This window comes from Furipterus horrens, unplaced genomic scaffold, assembly GCF_987537825.1.
Source record: "Furipterus horrens unplaced genomic scaffold, mFurHor1.1.pri manual_scaffold_5, whole genome shotgun sequence".
Taxonomy (NCBI): domain Eukaryota; kingdom Metazoa; phylum Chordata; class Mammalia; order Chiroptera; family Furipteridae; genus Furipterus; species Furipterus horrens.
In genome coordinates this window covers 174,705,437-174,725,949 of record NW_028327175.1, presented here as the reverse complement: position 1 = coordinate 174,725,949, position 20,513 = coordinate 174,705,437, and the positions used below count along the sequence as shown (strand labels likewise).

Here is a 20,513-nt window from a genome sequence, read left to right as displayed (position 1 = left end):
TGGATGGTTGTGCTGGCATGGGACTTCAGTTGTGGCTGCAGACAAATCCCTAAAGGAATAATCTGCACCTATTGCATTGATATGGAAAGAGTGACACCAAAAACTTGATCCTGTGTGCATGTGCACATGCATGCACATGTGTGTGCATGTGTATACATAAATGTGTGCATGTGGGCATGTGCACACATTTGTTTGTGCATTGTGTGTATGTGCATACTCTTGTGTGGGCAGTGAAAGGCAAATGGCAGAAACCTAGCCTGGCACCATAATATCAGGACCCTGTCCTTAATGGGTTCGTCCCCATGCACACTAAGGTCCTGATTTAAATAATTAGACACAGCCACTCGGGGTCGCTGAACCTGGGGTTATCTCCCATGTTCACCCTAAGCAGGTCCCAGTCAGGTTTTTTGTAGAAATATTAAATGGATACTATTATTCTCCCCCATAAATCTCTGGTCAGAAAAAATCTCAGTTCCCTGAGGTCAGACTTCTTGCCATCTCCAAGGTGAGCCCGCTACTCTGAGGAACAGGTCCACGCCACTGCGAGATGTGCTGCACTGAGCCTGCTAGAGTACACATCACATCCTTTTCTGTCTAACCTCAGTCAATGGCATCAACCAGGGGTGGAATCTGTAGGCCAGAAAATTGGAGGAGAGTTTGCTGTGCTGGCTGGTGGGCAGGAGGAGCTCTTTAGGAGGGTCCCTCAAATCCTCCCATTGAGATTCCTCACTGCTTTAAACTACTACAGCAGGACAGACCTGTCTGAGTGCATGATAATTTTGATCTTTCAGGCAAAGAAGGGGAACTATGCCTTTCTGTGGGATGTGGCCGTGGTGGAGTATGCAGCCCTGACTGACGACGACTGCTCTGTGACTGTCATCACCAACAGTGGCAGCAGCAAGGGCTACGGGATCGCCCTGCAGCATGGCAGCCCCTACAGGGACCTCTTCTCCCAGAGGTAGGAACAGTTGTCAGCACAACTCTGGTAACTCCGTCTCCTGGGGTGGGAGGATATCCTCCTCTTAAGAGATGAGAGCCAACACAAACTTGTTTATTAATTGCATTTTTCTCAGCACCGACTATGTGCCAGCACTCAACCCTCCCCCAACCCCCAACCAGTTCTGTGTCAGGTCCTTGGCTAAAGAAGAGAAAGTATATGATTTTTTTCCCCATGAAGGTGCGTGGTCTTGCTGGGAAATGTGATGTGAGAAGGCGATGTCAGCACAGGGCAGTGAGTGTGAAGGAGAGGATATTCTGGAGATGAAAGAGGGTATCTGATCAGACCCAGGAGAGCAGAGAGGGCTTCTCAGAGGTGATGACACCTGTAGCCTGAAGGATGAATAGGAGTTAGCCAGATAGACCCAGTAAGTTAAAATTAATGAATAATTAATAGTATCTGGCAAAGGCCCAATAACTACATTTTTTATTTTAAGATATTTTTATTGTTATTCTATTACAGTTGTCCAATTTTTCCTCCTTTGCCCTCCTCCACCCATCCCACCCCCCACTCCCACAGTCAATTCCCACACTGTCATCCATGTCCAGGGGTCATTCATACATGTTCTTTAGCTAGTCCCTTCCCCTTCTTTTCTCCATTATCTCCTTCTTAAGATAAATGCAAAGTAGGAAGAGTCAATGTGGAGACGTGAAAGAAAGTGGGGTCAGAGAAGCAGATGGACTCCATAGTTATCTGTACATAGACTAGGGGGTGGGTGCTATCTGCTTGGGCAGAGAGGGACCTGGTCCTCATTACATGCCTCTTCCTTGTCCTCCCCAAATCAGCTTCCTGATAATTATTACTAGCAAATGGTAGGTGTGTTGGGGGAAGTTGAGACAAGGACTGTATAGATGGGAGTATTTAGACTAAGATGATGCACATGGATACCCTCCACCAGAAATGAATACAGTGCATCTAGCTTGCATTGGCTCATACTTAGCTTCCCATGTAATTTGCTGGTGTGAATCTATCCCTTGACTCTGGTCTTCTCTGTTCCCTGGGGCATGATCAAGTTTCCAAAGGCTCTGTCTGGACACCTAGTCAGCCCTCTTGAATAAAATAGCCTCTCATCAACCATCCCTGTTTTCTGCCATAGTTGCTTGCCTTAGTCTTTGGCCAGGTGACCTGGCCTTACCAGAGAGGATGGAAGTGAAGAGCATGGGTAAGCTCAGTAGCCTTTTGCCAGGAAGCAGCCTGATAACAGGAACTCTTATTCCCAGGGCCATCTAAGCCTTAAGCCCACCACTCACACATGTTTGTGAATGACATCTTGGTCGGTGAAGGGGACAGAATTATAGAGCCTAGAAAAGCATCCATAAGGACAGGCTCTGCCTTGCTCCATCAAAACCCAAAATGTGGCAGAAGTGTCCAAGTGAAAAGGCCCACGGGGTGGACAGGCTTAGGGGTAAACCTAAGTTGCCTGATTAATGCACACATTCCAGCACTGAGGATCACCCGTTGGAGGGGCAGATGTCATTAGAGATCATCAGTTTAACCTGGGGTCACTGAGCCAGCTACTGTCCGAGTTGGAAGGAGAATGCAGATCCTGGAGCCCCAATGCCCATGTTACTGTCAGACCTACCACCCTCCTTCTCCTACCTCTGAGATTTTGACTGGGATCTTATCATGAGCACTTGAGCCAAGGCCCCATCTGGGGGAGGCTGAGGAGGAGGGCCTCCAACTCATCTACTGAGAAGCTCGTTTGCAAAACTGGGCAAAGGGGTAGAACTAATTAAGTCAAATGAGGCTTTTGTGTTTTCTCTGGATTTTAATCGAGTGTACATTCTGTGCCTCCCTTTGCTCCCTGGAGCAGAGAGAGGTGACAAGAGAGAAGGAGGAGTGGTGATTTATCAGCTGCTCAGATTGAAGGCAATTGATGAGAGAATGTTTTCTCTCCAGATGCATGACACACTAGTGTTCTTGAGGTTTACCTCAGCTTGTGTTCTGAGACAGGAGGCTCAGGATATTCCATAGACTGTCAACCTGTGGGCACCTCTCTGGAGCCGGCTGACCAGGGAGCTTGTGGCAGTGCAGCAGCAACAGCACCAGATAGCTAATGTGCTCTAGGACAGAGCTCACAGAAGCGCAGGGCTACCTAGTGAGGGAAGCACAGAGTTCCTGTGCACTCACTCTGCTCAGAGATCTCCTGAAAGTCTGCTGACGTGAACGTTGATGCAGAAAGGAAGGAGAGAGCTTGACTCCCAGCTGGATTGTTCAATGGAATCAGGGCAGCGGGGATTTCAACGAAGTTGGGGGGAACCTGGGAAAATTCAATCCAAAGGAGATAAGTGGGGAGAGGGTGGTTGCTCACCCCCAATAACTAAGACTTGCTGGATGCAGAAGGAATTTGATGTCCTTTGTGTGGCTCTAGAGGGCAATAGACCAGGACCACCATGGAGGTGTGGGGTCCCAGAGAGGCAAGCATGCCCTAGAACAGGACCATGCATTATCTCTCCACTTATTGACTGCGAGGCTCTATTGAAAATTTCTCCCAATAGAGATCCTTCAGGCTGCTCCCTCAACCCCAAAGTCATCATAAACAAAAGTGGCTAGTTCAGTTTCTTTATTATTCTGGCAAGAAATGATTTATTACTCTTTGCTTGAATCAGAAAGCCATGTGTTCTATGACTGTAGGTAAATGTCCCCAGTGGGCTGCACTGGCCTCCTCAATTATGTTATTTCTCTATATATTGCAGCTCCTAATGGGCTGGAAGCACCCATGGCCTGGGCACATGGGTGTCTACCTGGGGGGATGCTCAGACCTCACGTTGTCAACTGACTGCTGCCAATGGCTCTTTAACAGGCTCTGCTGTTTGGTGCATGCAGAAATGTGAGCTGTCCCAGCTAGAGCATGCCTAAGAGGAACAAGGCGACACATCCAGAAATCAATGCTCTATGCTATGAACAGAAAAAAGGGTTTTGTGTAAATAACAGATCTCAGTCTTGTCTGGAACTACTGGAACCTTCTTTCCCTTAGTCCTGGGAACTAAGCTATTTCTTTGAATTTGCCTATGATCCCTTGCTTTGGCAAAGGGCAGGGTCTATAGGCTACAACTTATGTATGTTGTGGGGGTTAAGAGCTATAGCCCATTTATGGACCGTGGCAAGCAGAGCATGCATTCAATAAATGTGTAGCAACCTAATACCCATTTATAGGGCACCTATTGTGTAGCAGGCTCCACAGCTATTGATTGAAGGAAAACACCTGCAATTATATCTGTCTGGAAAGAAGAAAAACTGGCTTCAGGAAGTGACTATTATCGCTCTGGCTCCCTCATAAGCAATATAGATTATTATACTGTGCATTAGTTTGGCCTCATTCTAGGAGTCATTTTGTGCCTGTGACTTGTTTTATCTTTCCTCTGTTACTTACATATTTAAATTTTCTTTTTTACTTGTTTGTTTTTCTTTATTTTAGTTGATGTTTTTCTTAACTTGCCTTACATTTGCCCTGGAATAATATTGGGCATAAAAATGCATACAATTATAAGGAGCCAAAAGAAGAGACACATCAGCAAGATGAAGAAGCCTGCCTGACACTGAAGTCAATGAGCGGAAGAGCAGGATTTAGCCCCACAGTGTACTCTGGCCAGTCTTGCCATCCCCTGTGCCAGAGCATGACTCTCAGAGAACAGGCTGGCTGCACTCACCTGCTGTTCTAGAAAGAGCATTGGCCTCTTGGGTCAGCATGACCCAGCTCTGAATAGGAGTTTTGTCACTTTCTAACTGAAAGTCGTCTAGGTTCTGAGCCTCAGGTCTTCAATAGGTAAAACACCCAGAGTAAGAACTACTTTTTAGGCTCTTAGGAGTATTAAACAATATGAATTCATCAGTTCCCACTGTGTTCTCAGTAAAAGGCAGTTCATGTCAATACTGGGCTGATAGGACTGCTGGTCAATGTGGACGCTAGACTGCAACTATTAACCAGCTTTTTATGATCGTCAGCTGAGCAGTTGACACATGTTCCCTCCTTTCATTTTGTCACAATAATTCTGTGAGCTAGGTGCATTTATTGTGATCTCAGAGTTTAGTGATGAGAGAGCTCAAGTGGAGAGGTTTGGTAATATGGCTAGTATGATGTCAGAGTCTGGGTTATGCACTGATGTCCATCAGAGCAAAATCTGTGCCAGTGAACACGAAGCTTATCTCTCTCTCTCTCTCTATGGTGAGCCAGTACTTCAGCCATAAGTCTTCTCAGAGGCCCTGAGGTCCTGAATATCCAGTCTGGGCTTCCATAACAGCTCAGAGGCTCAGCCTACTCGTACCTACCAAAAGAGAATTAATGAATGGCCAGCCAGCATAGACCAATGGACACAGAGACATGTAGCTTCTGTGACATGTCCTCAGTCACAGAGGACACTGCAGCTGCCCACTTAATCATGGGAAGTGCCATGTGAGAGATCTCTGACCTCAGCAGCATACTGAACATGATCCCATGCCACACAAATACAGCATGTAAAGCATGTGCTTATCTCAAGGACCAAGCTTCTACATGCACAGCCACATTCTAAATCTTTTGTCCTGGGCACTCAGTGGATGTTATCTCATCTCACTATGGCCGTTTTAGTTTAGATTTGTTTTTAATATTCAGTTAATAAATTCATACACTTATTGATGGCCCAATTTGTGCTGGCCACTGTGCTTGATTAGGGAAAATCATGGAGAGTAACACACAGCCCCTGTCCTGAAGGATCTACTCACTTATTGGGAATCCAGGGTCTTTGTTGCAAAGATGAAGAAGCTGAGATTAACAGGGCAAGTTACTTGTCCGAGGCCAGCCAGCTGAGATCTGGTGCTTCCAAAGCCTTCTCTGTGCACTGAGTCAGGCTATTCCCAGCCAGTGAGAGGCCATGCTATGCTGCATCCATGATGCTAACAGGTCAGAGAACCCTCTGGGGCTGTTACCCTCCCTGTCCGCTAGTGACAGCCCTGTATGGGCACTGATCTCAGCCTCAGCCTTTGTCACAGCTGGCCTGCAATGCAGATTCAGGGCAGAGACTGCTCCAACCGGGCAGTTGACAGTGAGTTTCTCTTGGTTATGAAGAACCACCACTCTCAAACTGTATACACCCAGAAGAGTCAGAGAGGTCCAGAGAGTGTTGTCAGTTAAATGTATCATCATAGACTGGGCTTAAAGGTCCCCCTCCCCAAATGGAAAAGCATGGGCATGAGGAGCCTGGAGGCTACCAGCTACCACTAGCTCACTGTTCATACCCCTGGATTATAGAGGGAGCCCATAAAATAGCTCCCAGCCACCTACATGGAGAATATGGGAACAGTAGGGGTTGCCACACAGGATAAAATCCAAACTCCCTCCCACCCTCTCAGAGCCCATGCTCTTGGTTCTGCCTGCTTCCTGGACTTCAGCTCCAATGTCCTCCTCCCCTTGTGCTACACCCTCATCAGTCTCACTGGCCATATTTTAGTTTTTCAGACATGCCAAACATTTGCCTCATTTCAAACATGGTTCTAGTCTCTGGATGGTTCTTCTCCTCATTGAATATAACCCTGCCACCAACCACAGAGGGACTTTGGCAAGATATTTCACCTCTCTGTGCCTCAATTTCCTTCTCTGTAAAAATGGGAAAATGGAAGTAAACAGCTCAAAGGATTGATTTGAGGAGTGAATACAATTTGTTAAGCACTGAGAATACTTGTTAACACTCCTGTCACCTCCTTGATGAGGTTTTCCCTAAGCCTCCAATTTAGGCCACCATCCCAGGGCACTATTTCTGAGCACTCCACCTTCGTTTCATTGTACAGTCACAGCTTGTCTCCACATCGATGCTCTGATTGTTTTCATGTTTGTGTATGTGTCTCTAGACCATAAGCTCAGCGATGTTGGCTACTGGTACAATGAAGATGCTCCTTAAGTAGAATACATGAATGAATGATTTAGTGAATTCTAGTGGGAGAGACTTAGGATAGTTATTGAAGTTTGAGAGAAAGCATTTTGTAAGCATGAACATCCTAAGTCCACAGACTGGGTGTGTGTCTCATCTATTTCTATATTTTCTGATTATATCCTCAGGGAGTGCTGCAGGATCCCGCGTGATGGGTCCTTATGTGTTTTGCTGTTTGACTTTATCCCTGGCCAGGGACAGGGTGAGAGAGCACACTGAGGCTTTTGAGGAGGAGAGTGACAAAACCCTATGTGATTTTGGAAAGAACATTCTGCCTGTGGAGTAAAGAACGGATTGTGAGGGGGAAAACTGAGAGAGAGAGCTTCTATGATGATCCAGCATTGTTTGCGGTGGGGCTACCATGGTGGGGAAGGGGCCAAGACTCCCATGGCTCATGTGGATTGTATCTTGCAGAATCCTGGAGCTGCAAGACACCGGGGACCTGGATGTTCTTAAACAGAAGTGGTGGCCACACACAGGCCGCTGTGACCTTATCAGCCATGCCAGTGCCCAGGCTGATGGCAAGTCCCTCAAGCTGCACAGCTTTGCTGGTGTCTTCTGCATCCTGGCTGTTGGCCTCCTCCTCGCCTGCCTGGTGGCTGCCCTGGAGTTGTGGTGGAACAGCAACCGGTGCCACCAGGAGACCCCCAAAGAGGTCTGTGCCCTGGGTCCTGCTTCTCCTTCATGCAGTCTAGAGACTGGACAGTGCTACTGGGCTACCTGCTGGATGTTTTTCTTTCTGTTACTATTTATCTGAGTCACTTGTCTGGAGACAACAGTGTTTTATATTAGGGGATGGTGTCATTATTTTATTTTGATTTTAAAGCCAGAGAACAAATGGAGGGGATGTTTTCATGCTTGAACAAAGTATCAAGGCACCAGCCATGGCCACACAAGTCCTGGTTTTATCTGAGTGGGTACAGCATGGGCAGCACTAGAGAGCCCTTCCCTACCCTGCCCCAGCTATGTACCTCCCCCCTCACCTGGAGGGACCCACTGTAGGGTAAGAAAGGAGACTGCATTCCTTCCTGGTTCTCTTTGGCTTCTCACCAAGGGCCACAGGCCTGCTTCCCCGGCATGGGAGGGGGGATGAGCCTGTGCCCCTCCCATTGCCCATTCCTCCCGCTCTTGCTCCTCCTTGGAGGACCTACCCTTGCCCTCTTTCCACTAGACACACCCAAGCACAGGGAACCTTGTGACTGTCCAGACTTCAGGTTCTAGTCACAGTTTCCTTCCTGTATCAACCACACCTGATTCTGCCCTCCATACTTCCTTTTCATTGGGTTTTTGCTCTTCTTCAAGCGAATTTTTTAAAAAATATGAAACCTTCATTAAGGTCCCTGGAGACAACTCCTCTAAGTGTGAGGGTGGTGAAGAGTATGGTTTGTAATGATGCCCTGCCATCAGAAACCTACACACGGGCACCGTAGCATCACAGGGCTGTCACTACAGGTTATATACACCTCAGCTACTTCAGAGTCACAGCTCCACTTACAGTTTATGTGGAGACGAACAAGTATAAATTTCAAACAAGAAGCAGTAAAGAAACCAGCACCGAAGAGGCAGCATATGCATGGCCACCGTCTCTGCCACCTGGAGAGACTGGCTGGCCACACGCCATACATCAGTCTGTAATGGAGCCCTGGTCAGGCTGAGGGTGAAGACAGACTCTCACCACCTGCTTCTCCCACCCAGTGGGCATCTGGGTGGCATGGTCTTGGAACCACTCCCAGTTGGGCCCGGGAGGACCAGCTCACCTAAGCCACCAGCCTGTTTCCTTTGTGCAAATTCCCCTTGGGTCAGAGGAGCAGGAGAGATTCTCTAGGTGGATGAGCGTCGCACTGTCATGGAGGTGCTGACCTGGGATGGTGTGGTGCAGTAGAAACCCAGGGGAAACAGACTCAGGCTCAGCCCTCCAGAATGTTCTTTGTGAGCCAGGCTCAGGGAGCAGCCATTCTTCCTCTACTGGAAGTACTTGTCTGCTTTCAGCCATGTCTCCCAGCTTAGTATTTAGAGACAGGCCCAGCCTGGATAGCCCAGAATGAACTGTGAGTGCATGTGTGTGTGTGTGTGTGTGTGTGTGTGTGTGTGTGTGTGTGTGTGTGTGTGTGTGTGAGAGAGAGAGAGAGAGAGAGAGAGAGAGAGAGATTGGAAAGACCGAAAGTGAAAGGCTGAAGTGAAAAGAGAGAGAGAGAGAGAGAGAGAGAGAGAGAGAGAGAGAGAGAGAGAGAGAGAGAGAGATTGGAGAGACCGAAAGTGAAAGGCCGAAGTGAAAAGAGAGAGAGAGAGAGAGACCAGGAAACAAGGGATGTCCGAGTGAGCATGAGGAGCTGCTCCCTCTTGGCCCAGAAAGCACCTGGCTTCCATTATGCCTTCTGCATATGTCCAGGATCTCAGGCACGAGAGGTGAGGATGGAATACATCAGTCCCACTTATAAAATATGGAGCTTTCTTTCCAGGCCCCTGCTCACTTGCTTCCAGATAGGAAGAAGAACCAAAGAAGAGGCAGGTTGGAAAAGCACAGTAGCTGCCTTTCCTCTAGCACCTTTGGGTGTTGTGTTGAGAAAAAAAAAAGAAATGTTTTATCTTTTTCCTGTTTTTATGGGTTTCTGCTTATCAAATGCAGTTTCTCCCTCTCTCTTCTTTCTCCTTTATTTCATGTGCCTATAAGAGGACAGCTCCTGTCCTCAGGGGCTTTCCTTCACATAGGCAGCAGGGACAGATGAGTTAACCAAGCACTCTCTGTCCTGCAGTTTGGGGCCACCCTGAAGTGAGCAGCAGGTTCCATCAAGTGCGGAGAGGCACCCAGCCAGTCTGGGCTTGGTGGCACCATCAAGGGTAGGGTGTTCGTTAGGAAAGAGTTCTTGGGGGCTGGGGTTGTTAGAGCTTAGTGTTGAAGAATTTGTACAAATCCTAGAACTGGGATGAGAAGAAGTTGCCTTTCAATTGCATTGAACAGCATGGGGATAAACAACGTCATCACACCTCCCAGAGCTTCGGGGGCTGGGGTGTCAGCACCAGCAAGGAGCGGGGTATGGAAGGTGCTGGAGTGAAAGCAGGGACTTTCTCTGAAGGACTTAGATGCCAGGGGGGTTGAACCTTATAAAGGGAATAGGAACCAGGAAAGCAATAGAAATAATAGGATTTTAGAAGCATACCATTAAAACCTTCAACAAATAATGAGGGTATTTAATCCAGACCTTTGTGTTACTGCTTGGCTGTGTTTTATGGAGCAGAATTTGTAATTGGGTGAGAGTGTCTGGTTCATCTTTGAATGCTTTATTTCGGGGCATTGGCCATGTTTATTAAGAGCCAGAAACCTGTCTTTGGGTGGAGTCCTAGTCTTATTTAATGGCGTGCATGGATGTCTTCTGAGTTTAGACACCTGCTTGAGGAAGAGTAGTAATGTGCATTCAGCCCCATAATACTCATGTGGATTTGAGCTCATATTTTTTCGAAGGAATCAGACGATTATATAGTTACCCAATGCAGGTGAATGCACCAAGCGCTGCAGATGCAGTTAAGAGCCACCCGCTAGATTTATGGGGAAGTGGAATCATTGCTCTCAGAGTAAAATATTCATGAAATAAAGATGAGAACTGCACAAATGGGAGATGACACGAGGACTGAGGGATGAATCATCCATCACTGGCTGGAAGCTTGTTGCTTCCTTTCTTGCCTGCCCTCCCTGGGCCCTGCATCCATTGCCAACAGGAGCTGACGAGGGCCCGGGTGGCCAGAGGAGCAGATGGACCTCTCCATGTGGCCAGTGGGCTGACCTAGGTCTGCATGCCCTCCTGCTCTTTGTGGGAGGTTTGATCCTGGGATCCTTTCTTTGACTCTACATGCTTCCCTGCCTCCATGCCTCTGATGATTTTTAAACTCCATGTGGAGATTTCCTCTCTGGTACCTTTTCTCTCACTTATGCCAAACTCACAGTGTACCCTGGGGTTCAAAGAGGGAAGGTGTGTGAAGTGCCTTGTGCAGCACCTGTCCCGTGGGATGTGCTTGGTGAATGGTGGCCAAGGGGAGCTTGTGATGGGCAGAAAGGGATGTAGGGATGACCAGCCACAGCTTTAGTCCACCTTCCCTGTGCCAAGAAAATGACATGTTACTTTCTTAACTCTCCTCGAGTCTCTTCAACAACATTTGAGGGAGGCTTCCTCACCTCTGGGGAAGTGGGACTTAGAAGTGGTCTGGGCAGAACTGGCATACGGAGGAAACATCTGCCACTGGGCCTTCTGTCAGGTGTGCACAGGAACAGGAGTTTCCTCTTAACATTTTCAGAGGGTTTGGAGAATGAAGAGTGTAATGGAAAATTCTTCCCTTAGCCAGAGAGAAATTGAACCCGTTTCTCTCTTGTGAAAATTAAGTCTGGCTCAGTGGCTACATTGTTGATATCAGATCAGTTAGCATGAGGGGAAAGGTAGTGAGTGTGTGTTTCAGCCCTTAGCCCAGGGCCTCCCAGAAAGAAGGCATTAACACTTATCATACACCAGTGGGTATCTCACAAGCAGTTCAAACATGACTCCGCTTTGTAAAACCTCCCCTGCCTACCTCCACGGGCTGCCTTCATGCCAGGGGTGATTCCAAATTGCCACTGATGCCGCACCTGCCTGTCTCTGCTTCATGTTTGCTGGCACTTCCCACCTCTGCATTCCCATCACTGCCCGGTCTCTGGAACAGTGGAATCTCTTGTTAAGGGATGATGAATATAACTGAATTATTGAGTACCTTCTACGTGCCAGGGACCAAGATGGATGCTTTAGCGAGAACATTAGCTCATCTGGTGGTAGGAGCTCAAAAGTATTTATTGAAGGAATGAACCAGTCTGGGTGCCTATGAAGAAAATGTTATTAATGTTCAATTGTTGTGTAAATCATTGAAGCTGGATCAATGGCTTCCAATTCTTGCTAACATCAGGGTTCATTAATCCTGGGGCTTTTAGAAATACAGATGCTTGGGATCCATTCTCCAAAGGGTTGTATTAGGTAGATCTGGACAACTGTAATTTCTAGAAGCTTCACATGTGCTTCGATGTTCTGGCAAGGGTGAAAACACTGGTCTACATCATCCTGCCAAGGGAAAATTGGGAACATGCAGCCCTGGTTTAGGAGCTGGGCTGATGTTGGCTCTGATCCTGACACTCCCCTACTGTGGAATTATGCAACCTTGAGCAAGACTGTTCACCTTAGTTCATCCCATGTATCCCTGTTACAGTCATTAGCTCCCTCTTCTCATTGCTCTCCCCTACAAAATCTGCAGTTGGGCCCATCAGAACTTTTTCTCATCATGCTCTGAAAACCTGCCCAGCTTCTCCTGAGATCACTTCATTGACTTAACATTCAGCTTCTTTGCACTTACACAGCCATTAGTCTCAGACTCCCAACCCAGCTCTTTGAGGTCAGGAAAGTCTCTTGGAGCAACACTTAAGAAAATCACATTGATGGTGTTTCCCTCAGCTGTTGGGTCTCATCTACCACTTGGTTGGTCCCAAAGATGCCTCCTACAAGCATCCCAGATGGGAAGTCCCTCAATACATTTTGTTCCTGCCTGACTTAAAGTAGGAGCCTTTGGATGCCAAACAAAGTCAGTTCTAATGAGTCCCACGTGTGCCTGGATGTTACATAGATGATAGTTTAGTTAATTACTGTTTTCCAGTATACTGTGTTATTTCCACATTGGTGAACAGTGGCTTAATTATAGAACTTTATCTCTCTGCAAGACAACATCTGGGAAAGGGTCCCCAGTAACCTCTGTTGATACATCTGTCATCATGTTTAGTATGAGGTAAGAAATTCAGAGCTGGAATTCAGCTGGATTCATGGATTAATGCCATCAATAAATCTTATGTCATATTCAAGGATATTTCACTAGGTTAGTTACCAACAGTAAATTAATGAAGGGAGGAACAAATTTCCAAGTCTCTCTCCACCGTTGTCATTACTTGGTTGAACACCAAAACCTTGAGATAATGAGGGTATAAACTGATGTAGTTCACATTAAAAAGTTCATTATTTGAATTTGCATAACATAATAGAATGCCCCATTTGTCTAAAATATAGATAATTATTCAGATCAACTCTTTTCTTGAATAGGTGGGTTATTTCTGCCTCTCTCCTTGGCCCGGGGGTTGCCAAAAATGACTTAGTGTGTGCTATGGTGATCCAATAAGAGTGCTCCAGGGTTTCCAGGGTTTCTCCAGGTCTCTGCAATGCAGCTCTGGCCCTGGAGAGGGTGGGAACAGGCACCATGGAGGACATGTTGGAAGACTCAGAAATAGGCCTCATATGTTTTACAGAAAGAATGCAGAGGTCTTTGCTGCAGTTCCACTCATTTACTTGTCCAGTTAAACAACCAATGCAGGTAGCTTGTGATGGCACTCTCTTCCTCCAGGGTTTGCTTTGTGTTGGGGCTACTTCCAGGAATAGAATTTGGATAGAATGAGGTCCCGTTGGTGCACAGAGAATGAATTCTTGACTGCCATTTGGGGTGGGAGGTAACCCTTGAAGGTTTGTTCAAGTGGTGTGAACGTACTGTCTTTGTCCTGATGTGGACAGGTTACAGGCTAATAAATAACCTCAAGTTGAGGTTGAAACCCACTGCATGCTTTGAAGTCCTTCCTGAAACTGCTTCATTTGTCCTTAATTTAAGGCAAGAAAAAAAATGTATATATGGGTTGATGAAACTATTTATTCAAGCTCTTTCTTTCAAAAATACTAACACTAGAAAAATTTGACCATCTTCACAACAACACTCTGGGATAGTCTTTATTCTAGAAGCTTTGACGTTACCTGATCAATTCCTCACAGCTGTGGTTATTATGGTAGATTGGTTCCTGTTCCCTACCACTTTGTAACACTTCTACCTCCTCCCCACCAAACCTTTTCCTTGTACTTCACTGGTGAAGGATTTTATTTTGAAGACCTACTTTGCTCACATTTTTCTTCAGTGGATTTTGGTTGATGGGTCTTCCCCCAAGGCTCTCCTTATGTTTGCTCCCTTGGCATTTGGTAGAGAGGCTCCTTTCACTTTTCCTCCACTCTTAACTCTCCACCTTCCTGTGGTCTTCTTTGATAGGAAGTTCTTCTTTCTCTGTCTCTAGACCCCAGCAAAACAGGGAGCATCTTCTGAACACCTGTCCTGGCCCAGTGCTCATTTGACTGATAAAAAGAGTGAAGCCCTTTCTCCTAAATGTCAGGATCCAGAGAGAACACATCTGGCACTAAGACACTTATCTCCCACTTTAAATTAGTCTGCTCTTAAACTTTACTTCTTTCCATATCTAATGGGATCCTTAAAGCCCTGAAAGGAAAATAGAAAGGTGGAAAGGCAAGATTATGCAACTAACTAATTTTCCCAATGATCCCAGGACCACTTACTTGATCATCAGTTTTCCTTTGATGGAAACTAAAGGCTCTGCCAGAGGGGCACTTTGCTTGTCCAGCCTTCTCCAAGCTTTGCTGGCTGGAAAGAGAAGGGAGTTACATTATTAAACACAAGGATGTCTGAAATTACCTCTCAGTTTCTCCAACTTTTAGGGTCTTTGGTTCCAGTCTTGTGTCTTTCAAACATTTTGGAATGAAAATAGTGTGTAGATACAAATATTTCCCAACACAGCTGTGGGACTGACTTTGGCTTATGCAGATAAAGGAGCCATATCACAAGCTTATAAGGAGCTCACAGCAGCCATGAGAAGGCAGGAGAAGTAGGCAGGGTGATAAGCAGGAGCCAAGCCTTGTCTGGAGGGCTGGGGGACAAGATCCAGAATGATGGTCATGGAGCAACAAGTTTCTTGAAGCACTACTTCTGTAGTGGATGGAACATCAACCACTTTCTGTCTCTTTAGCTCTTTGTTCAGGATTCAAATTCAGTCTTTGCTTGGATCATAGTCCTGCCTGTTTGTTACAGGTAGTCAGGGCACTTACACTCCTATCAAGAAGGGAAGAAATAATTCCCCCAACGCAAATAAACCACAAGTTTCTTAAATAGGGTGAACTGGTGCGAGTGGCACTGAAATAGCCAGTACCCAACATAATAGTTTAAAAAAATAGTATTAGAAATAGTTTTGCATGCAAGAATAAAAACATAAGTAAAGTGAAGGAAATGTTACACAGAGAAAAGGATCAACTATGCTGTAAGGTAATTAAGAAGAAATTGAATTTGCTTTGTTATATATTTTACAAACAGTTGAAGGAGTCAGTCAAAGACATTGCATGCATCATATTTAGTTGGGCGATGTAAGGGTTTAGTGGTCTCCAGCCACTTTCCCCAATTTTACCCATGACATTTGCCACCCTAGGGTTATCCCAACTCAGAGATGGTCTCTCATCGTCAACCAGAGTTCTGCTGAGTGGGGCTTTGGATCACTAGAATCTTGGCTCTATCCACGGAGCTGTGCCCATGATATCTGATGTTATTTCCATCTACGACACCAAGCCATACCCTATATTCTCTTCCACCCTCAAACCAGTTGGCTTTCTTATTCTCAGGTTTACTCTTGCCCTGGAATTTTATCAGTTTTTTGTCCTGGGAGAGGTTCCGGGAAAGGACAGCAGGTGTCACATTGGAAGCCTAGCTCTGTGCACTAGTCTTTGTTGAACTCAACAAAGGTGTAGAGAGAGCAGTGGCTCTGTTTTCTCCACCCCAGTGGATGTTAGGATTAAGGAGTGAACTGCAGAAGCAGCTTCCTTGCCTAAGAAAAGCTGGGTTGAGTCATCATGAGGGTCAGACACATGGTTGTGCACTCAAGTGAAGGGGGGTTCAAAGCAGTTATTCAGGGTTTCCACTTCCTGGGGTAAATACTCTTCTAGCACTATGGGAGCTCAAACAGCCACTGGAATGACCCTTATATTTGTGTGGTTTCTTCTTTTTTCTTTTGAAAGCACATTAAGGACTTTCACATTTCTTGGTTTTTCTAACAACTCTACAAGATGGGCAGTGGAGAAGTTCTTCTTTCCACTGTAAGAATGTTAACATTACACAGTCTGTGGTGTTCTGTATCAGCACTGGGCTTTGACATGGTATTTCTCTTGGAGTTTGACATCAGGTAAGTATAGACAGGAGGCATGACTTGACCTTGCCTAGCACATCAGCACTCACCAGGCCTGAAAATAGGTCTGCAACTTCTAATGCCTCATTAAGGGGCTGTTGTGGTTCATCCAATGGGCACCTGGTCTTGTGCCTCACTTCACTATAGGAAACCAAGGAAGCAGATTGTATTGTCTTTGTTTTTAAGGAGCTTTAAAGCAGTGTGATGTCCTTGGTTTATTCTGACATTGTTGACAAATTATCAAGTTATATGAAAGGAGTGACATTTGTTCTATTTTCTTTCTTAAGCAGATAAACAAAATAATTTTCTTGATATCATTCATCATATGTAGCGATTCAGGAGTTAGGACAACACCAATCTTAACAGCCAAGGCCTCATCATACCAGCAATGTCAGCTGACCCCTGGGAAGTCCCTTCCTTTGCCATCCCCACCCTTCACCCCCATCCCTATCCCTATCCAGGAACTGGGCCCCATGAGCTTTCCCGACAGGGACATGCCCCCTCCCTGCATCCTTGGAGATTTTATTCAGGGAGAAAACAAGCCTCAGGGTGAGGCAGGATCTCACCTCCTGCTACAGGCACTACCTCTGCCTCTCACTGGGGTGTGTCTCCGAGGACTCATTTATCTTTCTGAATCCAAGCTTCTTCTATAAGGTGGGGTTGAGTACACCAAGTCTTCTGGGCATTATAAACTCTAAATGGCAAATATATGGGGCACATTAGGGGCTCAAGGATCATTCTCTTTTACTCCCCAGGTAAACTTCCTCCTTTTGTGTCTGCCAGTTCTTCAAAGTATCTTCTCCCAAGATCATTGGGTGTGAAGACAATGATTCTAAGCGGAGTGTGAAGGAGAGGCACATGCTACCACGGCTAGCTTGTGGAATCCTTGCTCCCTAAGGACACTGTTCTAGGCTGGTGGTCCCAGGTAGCTGAGGGCTGGACACAGCCGAGAGGAGGTGGGAGAAATAGGAGCATGCTCACCCACTGTCCAACCAGCCAAAGAGACATGGGGTCTCCAGGCCTTAGAGTTGTAGACAGCCAGCGTGGACTCATTATAGGGCTCAGCCTGACCTTCCTGTGCTCTCCCTTCAGGACAAAGAAGTGAATCTGGAGCAGGTCCATCGGCGCATGAACAGTCTAATGGATGAAGACATTGCCCACAAGCAGATTTCCCCAGCATCTATTGAGCTCTCGGCTTTGGAGATGGGGGGTCTGGCTCCCAGTCAGGCCTTGGAGCCGACACGGGAGTACCAGAACACCCAGCTCTCGGTCAGCACCTTCCTGCCTGAGCAAAGCAGCCACAGCAGCAGTCGGACACTCTCATCAGGGCCCAGCAGCAACCTGCCACTGCCGCTGAGCAGCTCGGCCACCATGCCCTCCATGCAGTGCAAACACAGGTCACCCAACGGGGGGCTGTTCCGCCAGAGCCCGGTGAAGACCCCCATCCCCATGTCCTTCCAGCCTGTGCCTGGAGGCGTCCTTCCAGAGGCCTTGGACACCTCCCATGGCACCTCCATCTGACCACGCCGCCTGCCCTCCCGCCCGCCCATCCACCCACCCAACCAGCAGAGCTTTTTAATACAAGGAAACAACACAAACCACACACAGACACACACCTACACACAGACTTTCATTTTTCTTGTACATACTTGTAAATAATGACAGAATGGAGTGGGGTAAAAGTGTATTTTGAATATTCCCAATTTTCGAAGTCAGTAAAAAAAAACACAAAAACTGTACGAATGGCTTTGTAAATTTTGTTCTATATGAATAAAAAGGCAAATTACTTGTGATCATTCTGAAGTGCCAAAGAAGCCCCCTGTTCCTGAGCCTTTCTGAGGGCAGGAGGGGTGATCAGATAAGTAGCCCTTCCTGCTGGGAGAGAGGAGAAGGTGAGAAGTAGGTCCCTTTGGAGGAGCCCAAATGCTGCTTGCTGTTGTGTCCATGGTTTCCTCCCACTTTCCTCCGCTCCTGACCCCTTGTTCCTCTTTTAGTCCTCTCGGGTAGATAAAAGAGTGAGCCTTGACCAGCGTTGGCCTGGCCAACTGGGTCACTGTGCCATACTGTGATCAACTGTTCCTGTCAGCATGGGAGAGAAGAGGCTCCCAGGACACAGGGAAGTCCCATTGGTCACCCCAGTGTGTCACAGTGCATTGTGGGCCTAAGAGAAGTGTCCCTACTGAGGTATGGTCTCTGGGGGCTTTGATGTTGATATGTTCTACTGTTGTCCTTGTTTTTTCTTCCTTTACCTAATTAGAAAAATCAAGTGATAGAATATGAGGGAAGGGAGACAGGCCCCAACATTGCCTTGGGGAGGGCAGGGCAAAAGTGGGCTTGGCCTGGTGAAAGGTTCATAGTAGAGGGAAATGCAAGGGATGGTGAGCAAACCAGGGGAGGTTGTGGGAGGAGAGACCAGGTAGAAGGAGAATATTCTCTTGGGTTTGGGACCCATGGCCCCAGGTGAGAGAGGAAAGTCTGGTCATAGATGCAAGGAGTAAAAGCTTTGTGGTTTCAGATAAAAAGATGCTGTTGGAGTGGAGAGAGGGCCCTAGGTAAACAGACTAGTGATCTAGGTGATGGGGAAGGCTGGGAATGATAAAATGAACCACTTGCATTCAGGTAGGAAGGAGACTGGCCTCTTCGAGAAGGAACAGCATAACTTGGTTCAATGTGAAAACGAGTTACTTTCATGTGCCAGGGTAGTGGACCCCCAAATAAAAAGTTGTCTTTGGGTCTTAAACCCTGAAGACAGTCTGCCAAACAGGGCCAGAACCCAGCATGCATCCTCATTCCCTGCTTTGCCATCTCCCTTGACCTCCAGAAGCCTTCAAGCTGTAATACAGCTCTTATCAGGGGTCCTCCTAGCTGAGAGCATCTTATAGTCTCTGAGAAATCTGGGCTTATCCCTGAGCTGGTGAATCTTCTGGGAAATTCTGCTTCTTAAGGTTAGGACAACCTGACAGTCTGCCTCCCTCTATTCCCCTTTCTGGGGCAATTAAAACTATAGAACCAGAAAAAACACCAGTAGGAGCAGAGTAATTTGTGTGATCTTAGCTGTATCACTTCAGCTCTTCTCCTCCTGCAGACTAAGGCTATTCTGCTCTCCTCACCTGCCAGAATGTTAATGCAGCACACACGGGCATGGAGGGGTGAGGCTCCCTCTCCAGAAGTAATCAGGCAGATGAGAGCCTGTGTATGCAGTTATGGAAAAACACAAAGTCCTATTGATTGCTTCTCTGATAGCATTGTAGAGTTACTCCAGAGATGTGTTTATGAGGGTGATAACTAGTCCAAGATTGATTTCTCTCCTGAAGTCCCAAATGACATGATTGAGCAGTAAGGAATGGCTGCATCACACATTCAGCTGAAAGCACCCTGGGGAGGAGAGTGTTTATAATTGTTATCTATCTTTGGATGCTAAGAATGGCCTGATATCAGTGCTACCAGGAGATGCACTGACTGACATTCTTCAATCAGAGCAAGCAGAGCCAGAAGCTGGGTGCATGCTCACAGTGATGCCCAGGTGAGCCATTGTTACCCTGAGGAAGAGCTGGCTCCGTTTTCTTTCCATCAACATCTTGGGGGCTCTGCCCTAGATGGTCAATTTTTCATATATATATCTCTATTTTTTAAATCAAATTACGGTCTCACTGCCTTATCTCACCCCAAGTCTGTTTTTCTACTGAGATGACCTGTCTTTGGGGAATATCATGGATGTCTTCTTGGATAGCTTTGCTTAGAATGGGTGTCAGGGAGAGGAAAGAGATGGTGCACATGGTGTGCATGTGTGTACGTGTGACAGAGAGAGAGAGCACATCCCTCATGGTGTGATTCTTCACCATGTTTATGTTATTTTAAAAGATTTTCCAACCTTTGATTGAGGGAAAATGATTAATATTCAAGCAAGTTCTCTAGGATAAAAAAAAACAAAAAACCTCCCAACTCAGATTTCTGTCTCAGCTCAGAATGTATCATTTTTTTTCATGCTTTGCTCTTTGAATTTATAACTCTGTTTAGACTATTCCATACACTTTAGGTATATTTTGTGCCTTCAGACACTGCAAATAATACTCAGCATTTGGATTAAAGTTGTTTAATAATAAAACCTGCCTTTGCTCCCTACCCTCTTCTTCTCTGGGGTGAAAAAATGCTATCTGCTTTCTCCTGAATGCTGTGGCCAAGAGCTGGATTCTGCCCCACTGGCATGGGCAGTCATCAGTAAAACTTTGCTGTTCAAGTGGGTCTCAGATATGCTTTGAGGTGGAAGCATGCCCCCCTAACCCTTTATATCTAGATTCCTCCATGTTGACCATGGGGCAATGTGAGGAACATACTGAGAAGCAATTCTAATTTTCAGTTAACCAAACAGTTTCCTTGAACATGTGAGTTCTTAGAAAGCTCCTAGGATAGAATTTAGCTGTACAGAAAAGTGTTCTCATGGCCTTGTGGAATGAATTCTTTTTAAGTGTTAGCTGATTTTTTGTTTCTTCTCTCATCTGTACACTCATTCAGACCTAAAATAAGCTGTCTCCCTGTGCTTAGGCCTTAGCCTTTAAAAAGT

At 46.4% G+C, this 20,513-nt stretch overlaps 1 protein-coding gene across 1 annotated transcript in view; it reads left to right on the top strand.

The window, feature by feature from the left end:
* Positions 1-17,691, top strand: part of GRID1 (glutamate ionotropic receptor delta type subunit 1) — a 777,332-nt gene extending 759,641 nt beyond the window's left edge. The window contains exons 14-16 of the mRNA XM_090278321.1: positions 792-958; positions 7,315-7,555; positions 17,045-17,691. Coding sequence (XP_090134447.1) covers positions 792-958; positions 7,315-7,555; positions 17,045-17,473 — 837 coding nt within the window. The 3' untranslated portion in view covers positions 17,474-17,691. The remainder of the gene's footprint in view (positions 1-791; positions 959-7,314; positions 7,556-17,044) is intronic.
* The last annotated feature ends 2,822 nt before the right edge of the window (positions 17,692-20,513 follow it).